The sequence below is a fragment of the Papio anubis genome, chromosome 1 (assembly GCF_008728515.1).
Source record: "Papio anubis isolate 15944 chromosome 1, Panubis1.0, whole genome shotgun sequence".
NCBI classification, from domain to species: domain Eukaryota; kingdom Metazoa; phylum Chordata; class Mammalia; order Primates; family Cercopithecidae; genus Papio; species Papio anubis.
Genome location: NC_044976.1, coordinates 92,705,339 through 92,718,168, shown reverse-complemented (window position 1 = coordinate 92,718,168; position 12,830 = coordinate 92,705,339). Strand labels below are relative to the sequence as shown.

Below are 12,830 nucleotides of genomic sequence, written 5' to 3'. Positions count from 1 at the left end.
AAATGAGATTATTTTACTACTTATCTTTGTAGAACATTGAGGTCTCCCTAAAGGTAATTTAAATGCATATTTTTAAAATGTATTCTAGCAGTTCAGTTCAGAAGCCCCTGGCCCAAGCATCACACTGTCAATCCTTTGTCGTCGAGCAGTGTGGTCGGGTGGGTTAGGTACTGACAAACACTGTATGCCAGGCCCATAGTCGGGGAGTGTGCTAACGGTCTACATATTAGATCCCACCTACCCTCGCCCTCAACAGACCCAAGCTATTAATCAAATAGCAAATCTTACATTATTTCTGTCCAGAAGAAACAAACACTTCTTGAGAACTTTTGGGGTGTGACCTGTTTAAGTCCTACATCTCATTTAAGGACTGGTCAGTGTTAGGCTGGGCAATGCCTGTTGGTGAGAGAATCACTGCCTAAAGAAAATTAGCCATTTCCCTTAGCTCTATGGTGGGTGACTACACATACTGGTATTTCTTAAAGAAACACCAATTCCATTTCCTTTTAACATAATTATTAATATCTCATTAGCATGGTGTCACTTAAGCCTGGGCCCAAAGAAATACCAGTTCCATTTCCTTTTAAGGTAATTATTAATATCTCATCAGCGTGGTGTCACTTAAGCCTGGGCCCTTTAGAATTTTTCATGTACCTGTGTTCCTCTGCCCATATCAGCTGGAACACTAATAGTTTTCTTTGTTTTCTTCCTTTTTATCTAGAAGACTAAGAACATTACATGGGACCCATCCCCAGGGCATGGAGGCTGAGGTGGGACAGTTTAGTTCAGGAGGCCCAAGAAGTGTGGGTGTGCAGCCCCTTGTTCAAACACAGCCTCTGAATTGCCGGAGGCTTCCGGTGCACGCTCTGAGGCGCAGGTGGGACTCGGGAGTCAGGGGTTTTGGTGAACGAGTTGGGTTTGCCTGCTTCTTCCCAGTGCAGTGGAGCTTGGTTCTGTGGTCAGGTCCTTATGTCCTACCCGCCTTTCTCATTTCTTTCTTTCTTGTGTAATAGCTGTGGAATCAAATGAACTGGGGTTTGATACCTACTCTACCACCCTGGGGGACTCACTCAGCCTCCTTGAACCTAAGTTCCTGGGCTGCCAAGTGAGGATAAGTAGTAATTGCTGATCCGCCTACTTGACAAGACAGTAGTGAGGGTGCCGAGTGCCAGGCTGTGGATCCAGCCTTTCCCACGGTTCCTGGTGTGGCAGTAAGAACTCTGGGCCTGCAGGTGAAATTGGGGAGGGAGTCCCAGCTCTGCCACTGTCTCTCTGTGTGACCTCAGGGAGGTCTTCTCAACAAAATAAGATATTTTATAAAGCTCAATTTCCTCTTCAGTAAAATGAGGATTCCAGGTAACTGACAGTTTGTGGCGATGAATCTGTTGCTTAAAGCCTGCAGTACGTCAATAGCCCAGTCTTCCTGCTTGCTTTCCCCCTTCTCCACTACCGGTGATCACAGTCCGATCCCATAGGTGATATCCCTGCTTAAAACCCTGCATTAGCTCCTATGGCTCTTTAAGGCTTGCCCAGAGCTCCCCTGGTCTTAGCACTGAAAGCAGGTGTCTGGGGAAGCCCTGTGTTCACACTACTGAGTCCCGCAGAGCAAACCATCTGGTCCCACCCTCCTTTCTAGTGCTGCTGTCACACTCACCTCCCTTGACCCTACATTCCCTTCTGTGCCTTGCAATTACCTGGGGAGCTTTTTACAAGATATGGATGCCCTGGCCCTGCCACTAGAGATTCTGATTTAATTGTTTGGGGTAGGGCCTGGCATAGGTATCTTTTAAAGCTCCCCAGTGGTTCTAAAGCACAGCCACAGATGGGAACCACTGCTCTATTCCTGTAGGTCCCCAGATACCTCATGTGCTGTTGCCTGAGCCTGAGCTGACCTTTCCCCCACTTTCCTCTCTTCAGCTAATTCCTGCTTATCCTCCTACTCAGGAGGCTCTTCCTCCAGGCAGCCTTCCCTGATACCTCCAGGAAGACTTAGCTGCGTCCCTCCGCTGGGCTTCCCCAGTACACTGGGCTTGCTTTCATTAGAACCTGATCCTTCACATTATGGTTGTTGGTTTACTCCAATCCTCTCCATCATTAGCTCTCAACTTTCTTTTAGGAAGAGATGTTTATCTTTCCTTCTTGTATTTCTAGAGTTGACCAGGCTCTGGCACATTGCAGACTCTCAGTATGCATTCAGGGAACAACTTAATCAAGACAACACCATCTGACCTCTTGTGAGTTACACGCTAAGAAAGAAATGTCAACACCAATAGCCCTCGCAATGATAGGAACAAGAGGTTAGAGAAAAGGAAATAGACGCAAGTAACAATATAAGTGCTTTAACAAATCTATACAAGAGGACAACCTTCATATTCAAATTTTTAAACATTCTTAGTTCTGCTTTTTTGTGGGTAACGGTTTTTTTTTTCCTCTTCCAGGAGAAGAAAAGAGGCATATTATAGAAATTCCTCCTCCCCCGGCATTACTTGTCACACAATTGTAATTGGAAGTGATTTCCCTGACTAAGTCATTTTGGCTGTCTGTTATTTTCTCTCTTCCTCCTTGCTCTTCCCTCAGCTGGCTATCCTGTGTGTTTGGAGAGAGCCAGAAAGGTTCAATGCTAGGAATGTTTCTCTCTCTCTTTAAAGCTCTTTAATCGTCAGTCTTTCCGATCTTCAAAGCAGGCTGTAGCCAGTGTGACCCCACTCCCTCGCCTCCCCATGCTGGGGAGTAAAAGCCTGGAGTATTTTTGTCATTTTGAGGACTTGCATATTTGGACAGCCTTGGACATCTGGAAAGTGTGGTCCTCACTAGCTCTGCAGGCATAAGAGCACGTCAGCATTTCCAAGCTCTCTTGCACCCCTACATCTGGACACATTGAAAACTTAACACCAGACTCTGGAGTTAAGCAAACATTAAGTTTATAGGCCTCCTTGCATTTGGCCATTTCCTGGGGCAGCAGCTCTTATCCTCTGCCTTTCTGTGTGTGCAGTTGAGTCTTTGCAGTTGGTCCTCCTCAAACTCTCTCAACTTTGTGACTCTCTGCAGTGCTTGGTCCTGGATAAGTTTGAAAGCTACAATGATGAAACTCAGCTCACCCAACGTGCCCTGTCTCTACTGGAGGAAAACAGGTTCTGGGCCGGAGTGGTGTTCCCTGACATGTATCCCTGGACCAGCTCTCTACCACCCCACGTGAAGTATAAGATCCGAATGGACATAGACGTGGTGGAGAAAACCAATAAGATTAAAGACAGGTGATGTTTCAGGAAGGGCTTGCTGTGTTTCTCCAAAGTCAGTGGGAAATTACATTTGGTAGAGAGAAAGGGATTGAGACTGGACTTGGCCTATAAATCAACAAAATTAAGTTAAATTTTAAAAAAAGATATTTTATAAAGCTCCACAAAGAGTCCTTGAATGAAAGCAATTACAGAGTTACGTTGTGGCTAATATTCAAAACTGAGATTTAAACTGAGGACTAGGAAGTAGAATTAGATCCTTTGGAAACATTTAAGATAAAGGTTTTAAGAGAATGCGTTCCAAGTCACCCTGTGGTCAGGAGGTGTGAGTGAGCTGTCCGAGCCCATTCCCATCCTTTGTCCCTCTGTGTCTTTTCAGGTACTGGGATTCTGGTCCCAGAGCTGATCCTGTGGAAGATTTCCGGTACATCTGGGGTGGGTTTGCCTATCTGCAGGACATGGTTGAACAGGGGATCACAAGGAGCCAGGTGCAGGCGGAGGCTCCAGTTGGAATCTACCTCCAGCAGATGCCCTACCCCTGCTTCGTGGACGATTCGTGAGTCCGAAGTTTGCGACCCTCCTCCATGACATGCTAATGGGGGTGCTGGGGTGGGCTGGGGTGGGCTGGGGTGCTCTCAAGCATTCAGTGGCTTTGGAGAGAGCCCCAGGGAGCAGAGCCAAACTGGAGAGCATGGAGCTCTGACTGAGGAACCTGCTTCTCCCAAGCTCCAGGCAGGCACAGATGAGTCAGTGCAGTGGTGGGAAAGGGAAAAGAGATGGTGTTGTAGCTGGAAAAGGGAAGGGGAAAATTAAAGCAAGGGAAGTGAGGCTCGGGGAGGGGACAAATTCCCCACTGTATAGTATGTTTGGCATGTGGAAGGGTTCTGGTCAGAATGTTTGCCCGATGATTGCCACATCAGCATTCATTTTGGACTCTGCATGGCCAGTAGGTCTGGTTCCTGGGAGCCCTAGAATAATGCAGCCCCTTCCCTAACTAACATTTCCATGATGTATGCTCAGTGACGAGGCAGAGGAATGTGTTTGATGAGCTCAAGCCCCGCCTCCCTGGACACCTCCATCCCAGGCCTGTATATCTGTTGACCAGCAGCAAGCCAAGCAAGCAGCCTACTGTTTCGCTGAACATGGATTTGGGGGGTGGTAGAGAAAGGGCCGGGGTGCAGGGTTGGAGGGCTCATTTGTCATTACAGATGGGGTCAGACACACTACCAAAACAGCCGTAGACACCTACAATTGAGTTCACCTAAAACTCAGTGTGGACACAGGAAACCCTCTTTTAATAACTGTCCAAAGGGTTTTCTAGCCTCAGCTCTACAGAAAACTTGAGATAACAGTGGCCAATCTGCAGTTAGTTTGGGTTTGGACAATAGGCAGAGCTAGGAAATGGATCCAGGGGCAAAAGCCCAGGTCCACTGTGGGATCAGAATGGGAGTGGCTCGTGGGGAAGTGAGGTGGGTGTGGGGAGGCAATAGGGTGCTAGGTCATTTGGTGTGGGAGAGTCCTCTGGTGGCCAGTCCCAGAAATGCAGGCTTTACGAACGTATGCTTCCCTTCCTGAAACCCTCCCATGGTGGAATTGGGCCCTTCCAGTGACAACACACAACAGTTTTCAATAGATAATAATCCCAAGGGCTTTACTAGCACATGAAACACAGGGAAAACATGTGTAAAGTTCACAACAAAGTCATTCCAGTATATCAAATCTACCCTGTTTGCCGGGTGGATATACCAGGGTCTAGTCCACCTGTGCATGACTGGTGGTGGAGCCAGTGTCTGTTGGATAACTGATTTATTGATGGATCATTTGCCTTCTGAAAGTGCCAAACTGATTAGTTATTTTGTGTATCTTTTTGTGTAACTAGAGTTTGACCTACCAGGGCAGACTGTCCTGGGGTGGCTGACCCCTTGGGGAGCCAAGTTATTGATCTTACCACCACCACTTGCCCTTGTCAGTGCTCCACACTCTTGGGTTTCGGTGTCAGCATGTAGCTATCTACTCAGATCCCATCCACATCATCAACTCTGCAGTCTTGTCCTTGCAAGGCCTTAAACAGGGGAGATCTTTCACATAGAGGATATAATTTTATTGACACATTTTACTTGCAGAGCATTCACCTGGGCTAACCAGAAAGCCAGCACTCTGCTATAAACAAAAAATAATGCTTCAGGGCTAACGTGGAATGTATTAAAAGATTCCAGCCCATTGAATGTCCAGGGGAGGTTTTCCTGTTTTCATTTCCCTCCATCTGGGCTTTGTTCTCAACACATTAATTCAACAAACATTTATTCTGCATCTACCAGGTACAGAACACTCTACTATTCTGCTTCTCTCCTCTTGCTTTAGTTTCATGATCATCCTGAACCGCTGTTTCCCTATCTTCATGGTGCTGGCATGGATCTATTCTGTCTCTATGACTGTGAAGAGCATCGTCTTGGAGAAGGAATTGAGACTGAAGGAGACCTTGAAAAATCAGGGTGTCTCCAATGCAGTGATTTGGTGTACCTGGTTCCTGGACAGCTTCTCCATCATGTCAATGAGCATCTTCCTCCTGACGATATTCATCATGGTAAGCCAAATGGAGAAGGCCCAGAAAATCTTGAATACTTTGGTTCCTCTTCCCTTTCATCCTGTTCATGTGCCTGTATTAGACATCTGGCCACCAAAGAGAGCGTGACATCTAGCTTCCCAGTCCTTCCTTTTAGCCAAGGTGGGAGACACTCAGAGAGACGAAATCTCCCGAAGGAGCCACTGTATCACAGCATCCTCCCATCTCCCACTTCCTGCCCAGGGGTCCATGGTCCACACAGACTTTCCAGTCCCATTCCACGACCATCTGGAGAAGCTGCTATTAGCAGAGCCCTGCACAGGGTAATAGTGTAATTAAAGTAGTCTTCTCTTTCCAAACACAGAAGAAATGAGTTCAGGGAGTGTTTTCCTAGGCTTACAATTGTAACTACTGGCTAGAGTTGAAATGGGGAAAGGCTTTTGCCTTTCCAGTAGCAGTAGGGGAGGAGATTTGGATTATTTACTAATCACCATCATGGTCACCTCCTACATGGCTTCACCAAAAAACATTCTGCTGCCTGAAAAATCTCCAAGACCTCTCTCTCTTTAAAGGATGGAATTTGGAGTCCATCCTTTCTCAGTGATAAGGAGTTTTTATAGCCACAGGCAGCTTCCATTGGTCTGTCCTCTGCAAACTCGCAACTCCTCTGAGAGCTAGACTTGGAAATGAAACATTATTTTGCAATATGTTGCTATCCTTCGTTTTTAGCTCCTCCACCGTAGATGATTGTTTGTACTTGTTAAATGATAAGGATATAAATTTAGGTCATTTTTTATATTTTATTGGATGGAATTTGGTATAATTTTTAGACTTCGGGCTTTGCAGGCTCCGGAGATGGATGGATTGAGCTTGTTCTGCTTCTTCCCCATCATGATATGAAGTGCTGCACCACACTAGGCAGTGTGTGTAGTGACCACAGACTGGCTGAGTGTCTCCCATCCCATGCCGGCCCATATCAGGTACCTACCTGATCCACAAATATTCCATCAGATCCTGTTCAAACAAAACATCTCCAGTGAAGCCAAATCTTGCCCTTTCTCCTTACAGTAAAATGTACTAAATCTGAAGGTTTTGCCTTTTTAGTGTGGATCCGTGATCCAGTGATCTGTGGCCTTGGTTATGCCCTGTGCTAGAGTCCTAGCACAACAAATGCTAAGGTAGAGGTCATTCTGCTCAAACAACCTGACCCCACCTGGATGTGGCTTTACATTTGCAAAGGGTACCAAAGTTCTAAGAGATGAGGGGAGGAGCTGAGCCCCTTGTCCTCATCTAGGGTTCCCTTGTTCTTTCCCATCCCTCAGTCTGCTCTTTTTCCCAGTACCAACATGTTTGTGTCCTCAGAATTAAAGGAGTAAAAATGTGTAAACATCTGACTAGCAACAGCCATGAGACTTTGCCTGCCTTGTTGATAAGCAGCATTGAGATCTGCCCTCGTAAGAATGGGCCATTAGGTCTTCAAAGCTTTCATGATGTGAGGTAAAAAACGTTCACCAGGAGTTTCATGCACAAAAGGGTTTCTCTTTGTGGGAACTAGAACATTGTTCCAATGATGACGGAAACAGAGCTTTCCACACCAAAACAGGGTTTTCCTTTGAATGACTCTCCCACCTTTCCCTTGTGTCTTCCTCCCCACCTCAGCAACACAGGAAAGAAGCTGGAAGCAGGGACAATGGGAAGGTCCCTTTGTTATTCAAGCTATTAGAAACAAAAAGAAAAGTGGCCATCAGAGGAAGCCACAGCTGGTGAAACTGTAGGGTCACAGAGTGAGTTACACCTCTGGCTTAAGTCAGTGAAAAGTCCTAGAAGTTTGTGGTCCTAGAAGTCCTAGAAGTTTATGGGACTTTGTTTTGAGCAAGGATAAGAAATTGATTTCAAGGCCGGGCACAGTGGCTCATGCCTGTAATCTCAGCACTTTGGGAGGCCAAGGCGGGTGGATCACCTGAGGTCGGGAGTTCGAGACCAGCCTGACCAACATGGAGAAACACCGTCTCTACTAAAAATACAAAATTAGCTGGGCCTGGTGGCACGTGCCTATAATCCCAGCTACCAGGGAGGCTGAGGCAGGAGAATTGCTTGAACCTGGGAGGTGGAGGTTGCCGTGAGCCGAGATCGTGGCATTGCACTCCAGCCTGGGCAACAGGAGTGAAACTCCGCCTCAAAAAAAAAAAAAAGAAAGAAAGAAATTGATTTCAGGCCGGGCGCAGTGGCTCACGCCTGTTATCCCAACACTTTGGGAGATGGAGGCGGGCAGATCACTTCAGGTCAGGAGTTCCAGACCAGTCTGGCCAACATGGTGAAACCACGCCTCTCCTAAAAATACAAAAATTAGCCAGGTGTGGTGGCACATGCCTGTAGTCCCAGCTGCTCAGCAAGCTGAGGTAGGATAATCTTTTGAACCCAGGAGGTGGAGGTCACAGTGAACCAATATCGTATCACTGCACTCTAGCCTGGGCAACAGAGCAAAGCTCTGTCTAAAAAAAATAAACATAAAAAAGAAATGGATTTCATTCTTCTGAGAACTGCAACAACTACCTTAAAGTGATTCCATCCAAAAGCCACATGTTCAGCCATGGACTTATTTTTACGGAGCTGCGTGTGGGTGACACACAAAATCAGGAGCTCTGAGTTCTAATCTAGACTTGTATTTAGATTTCCTCTGATTTGGGTTCTGGTTAAGCATGGGTCTCTTCTGTGCCCCGCCCCCCCCCCCTTGCCATTTGTTTTGTCTGTTTTCAGTCTGTTCTGTCAGTACCCACAGGCAGGAGAGCAGAAAGGAGAAATGGCAGCCGCAGCAGACAAAAGGCACATTCTTTCCACTCAGCTCTCGCATGCCCGTCACAGATACTGCCATCGGTCTCTCCTTTCTATGAGAGGAACCCAAAACTCCAGCGAACTACTGCCAACTGATCAGAACTCATTTAGGACGTGGACCTATTTGTTCCTTTATGTTCCTGGGAAGAGCACAGGATGAGTTCTGTGTACTCACTTGTGTGTTCAGAGAGTAAACTGCCTCATAGGATGCCTCCAGCAAAGGATAACCAAGAAGGTCTAATATATTTGACAATCTCAGTTTATCCTATAGTGCAATTGGATAGCAGTTCCCCTAGTGAAAGTTGCTAGTTTGGTCCTATTTTCTACATAGCCAAAGTGGTTGATTCATTGGTTAATGTGAAAGTTACTGAATACTGCCAGCAGGTGCTAGGAAATGTATTTGTGTGATATTCATGGATGGGAAGGATCAATCCACTTCCAAGTGATTTGGATTAATTACTGATGTTTTCACCTGTGTGGGTAGCAAATCTCAGAAAATCAAGTACAGATGATGGTATCGGGCAGGCCAGGCCCCAGGCAAAATGTTGAAGCTCCTCTGGAGTCCCCTCCCATCTCCCCCTTTTGTTTCCCATATACCTGGTTTATCCAGGGCCCTGGAGATGCTCCAAGACGCCCTACCCAGGTCTTCCTCCCTTGTCCCAGCCATATTTCTCCACATTACCACTCTTCTCACCGAGGATTTGCTTACTTAACACTTAATAAATACTATTAAAAGAGAAACTTAGGCACATTAAAATGTTAAAGAGTTGATTCCAGCAAACAGTGATTCACAGGAGGCTCCAGATCACAAGTGGTTCAGGGCACCTCTGAGGGATAGGGAAGCAAGACAAAGAAAAACAAAGCAAGTATTTGATTGGTTCACATGGAAAGTGCCTGATTAGAAGTAGTGGGCAGTTTGTGACTAGTTAACTTTCTCTGAGTTGGGTTTTGGTTTGCTGATGTAGGAACACAGAATGCTGGGGCCGTTTCAGCCTAATGGTCTCCCAGTTAATTTTTTTTAACATTACTGATGACTGATAGGAGTCTAATGTGTTACTCTTCCCAGTGAAAATGGCATTCCCAGGATTAAAGGAACTCAGCGCATGGAGTGTGCATTGTAGAAATTTAGACAGTAACAACAGGCTCGTGGGAGAGAGCCCTTTAGGGCAGAGTGAGAAGGCGTCCGGACAAGGGCAGGCATTACTGACGCGTGGCCTCTTGGTTTCAGCATGGAAGAATCCTACATTACAGCGACCCATTCATCCTGTTCCTGTTCTTGTTGGCTTTCTCCACTGCCACCATCATGCTATGCTTCCTGCTCAGCACCTTCTTCTCCAAGGCCAGTGTGGCAGCAGCCTGTAGTGGCGTCATCTATTTCACCCTCTACCTGCCACACATCCTGTGCTTCGCCTGGCAGGACCGCATGACCGCTGAGCTGAAGAAGGCTGTGGTGAGGCCCTTGGGCTGGCCCCTGTCCTATGACACGTTTCCTTGGAAGGGTCTGTAGCAGTCCTGAAGACCCAGCCTGCCCTTTAAGGGCATCCACTTTGCCTTTGACCTAAGGTTAAAAGGTTCATGTGAGGCTAAAAGGTACAGGGGCAAAAGTGGGAGCAGTCCTCACCCTGAGCGATGCAACAGTGACTCCTCACCACACCTGCTTGATGCATCTGCCCTGGAAAGTCATTAAAAAACCAGTTCAACTCATGGGTCCCTTGGTTTACTCACAAGAGAGAGCTAGCAGCGCATTTCACTGGTTTTCCTTTCCCACTCTTTGAGAAGAATCAGAAGGGAAGGAGCTCGCCACTTTACTCTCTGTCTAAAGAGATGTTTCCATTAATTAAAAGTTTTTGTTTTGCTTCAGAACAAACTTGGAGTATTTCCACAAGTAACTTTAACATGCTCTACGAGTGCTTGCAGAAAGAAGTGCAGAAATGAGACTGTCCACAGAGTCAGGCTTGCCGGCCAGGAGAGGACTCCAGAAACTGACTTCTGATGGCCTGAGAAACTTCCTAGTTCACAATTCCCAGACCCAGACAAAGAGCACTGTCTTTTCTCTAATTGTTTTCAAATGGGCCATTTCCACCCTCTAATCAGCCTCTGGCCCTGGAGGGTGCAGTTCCCCTCGTCCTCCGGAGTCTCCCTGTCTCTGTGCTGTAGAGTCGAGAAGGGATGACCACCTGCCCTCGCTGGGAAAAGACAGAAAGTCTGACTTGTTCTCACGACTCACACTTATTAGGCTCCAGAGGTGTCAGGGCATCTGCCTTTCATTTCTTAGGTTAAATAAGAAATCAATCGCTGCCATTTATAGCACCCAATTTTCTAAAATGATCACAATGGATTAGTGGCAAGAAATCTTTATGACTCCTCTGTGGGCAGAGCTGGGCTATTTTGGTAATCCTTGAGTAGGCAGATGGAACTTTGAGGCCACTTTCTTGGGTACATAGATCACTAGGAAGCTATAGGTCTCGCAACTGTAGGTTAGGGCTGGGCTGAGAATTGTTTCATGTGTTTTGTGACTGTACAGCTAGAGACTCTCTTGTTTGCAGAGAGACACTCTGAACTCCCCCTAGCTGTCTAGAGAAAGACTGCCTTCACCCCTCCTGAGGTGACCTTACACTGGGAGGCAATGGGGACCCTCTTTTGGCCCTCCCCTCTACCTTGAGGGCATCTGGGTGCTGTTGCATTGGATAAAAGGCACTGCTCATTTTCTGTGCCCTCTCTGCCTCACTGCAGAGCCTGCTGTCTCCGGTGGCATTTGGATTTGGCACTGAGTACCTGGTTCGCTTTGAAGAGCAAGGCCTGGGGCTGCAGTGGAGCAACATCGGGAACAGTCCCACGGAAGGGGACGAATTCAGCTTCCTGATGTCCATGCAGATGATGCTCCTTGATGCTGCTGTCTACGGCTTACTCGCTTGGTACCTTGACCAGGTGTTTCCAGGTAAGCATCCCCCTCTATAGGGTAAAGGTAATTGAGTTCTTCAGATCCCCAGCTCTCTCCATTCATCTAGTTTAAATTTCATTGCTTCCAAGCTCTTTGTCAGAACCAGCATTTGAAGTTTAAATCTAGAAGTCAAAAATCCACCAGCAAATCCTACTGGCTTTACTTGAGAAACAAATCCAGAATCTGATCTCCTGTCACCACCCAACCTTCCCAATCCCAGCCTCTTCCTTGCACTACCACCTCGCATCAGTCCATTTTCCACACTGTATTCAGGGAGATCCTTTCAGAATCAAGGTCATATGGTGTCAGCCCTCTCTGTCAAATGCCTCCACTGGCTTTTCCTCTTGTTCAGAGTAAAACCCGGTGTCTCAATCCTGGCCTCCAAGATGCTTCATTATCTGGCCTCCAACTTTCTTCCTCATCTCATGATTTTCCCTTCTCCTCCATGTTCCTCTGCTCCAGCCACGTCGGCCTCCTTACTGACTGTTTAATACACCAAGTGCATTTCCTCTTCAGGGCCTTTCCACCTGCTGTTCTCATGCCAGAAGCACGTTTCTCTCCCCCGAGCCCCCAATCCGCCCCTCATATCTGCAGGCTTGCTTCCTTACTTTGTTAAGGTCTTTGTTCAAATGTCACATTATCACAGGGATCTTTCCAGACTGAAGAGATCTACATATCTATGGCTCTATAAACAACATTCCTTCAGGGTTCCCGTCCCCTTACCCTACTTTATTTTGGGGAACATTCTTCACCATCTGATATGATGATGTATCTTATGCATGTATTTACTGACTCTCTGCCCTTAGTAGAAATGAGCCCAGAGGGCAGGCACGTGGTCTATTTTGTTAACTGTGGCAGTCCCAGTGCCCAGAATAGTGCCTGACCTTTGGTGGCACTGAATAAATATCTAATTAATCTGTAGCATGGAAAATCATCTTTTGTAAATTGGCTGTTTGCAGTCGTGTATTTACTTGGTAGAAAATCAAATTTTCCTTCAAATTAGCATTTTCTGCTCACTAGAGCCGCCTCACCTTCATCTGAGTGGTCTCCAAGTCAGCCGACAGCCTTCTTGTGCTATAGCAGCCATGCCTGGCTCTTGATGCTGTAGCCAAGAGCAGGCAAGGGACGGTGAGGCTGGTCCAGTCCATGAGGAGGGACAAACCCACAGCTCTCAGATCATCTCAGGGTAGCCTTTGTTGGCAGAAATAGGTAGGCAGCCACCCTCAATAGGAGGAAGGCCTCTAGACTGGGTCAGGAG

At 46.9% G+C, this 12,830-nt stretch overlaps 1 protein-coding gene across 1 annotated transcript in view; it reads left to right on the top strand.

Moving 5' to 3' along the window:
• ABCA4 (ATP binding cassette subfamily A member 4) overlaps positions 1-12,830 on the top strand; it is a 128,400-nt gene that overhangs the window by 54,992 nt on the left and 60,578 nt on the right. The window contains exons 12-16 of the mRNA XM_021921000.2: positions 3,049-3,254; positions 3,616-3,792; positions 5,598-5,820; positions 9,860-10,081; positions 11,365-11,569. Coding sequence (XP_021776692.1) covers positions 3,049-3,254; positions 3,616-3,792; positions 5,598-5,820; positions 9,860-10,081; positions 11,365-11,569 — 1,033 coding nt within the window. The remainder of the gene's footprint in view (positions 1-3,048; positions 3,255-3,615; positions 3,793-5,597; positions 5,821-9,859; positions 10,082-11,364; positions 11,570-12,830) is intronic.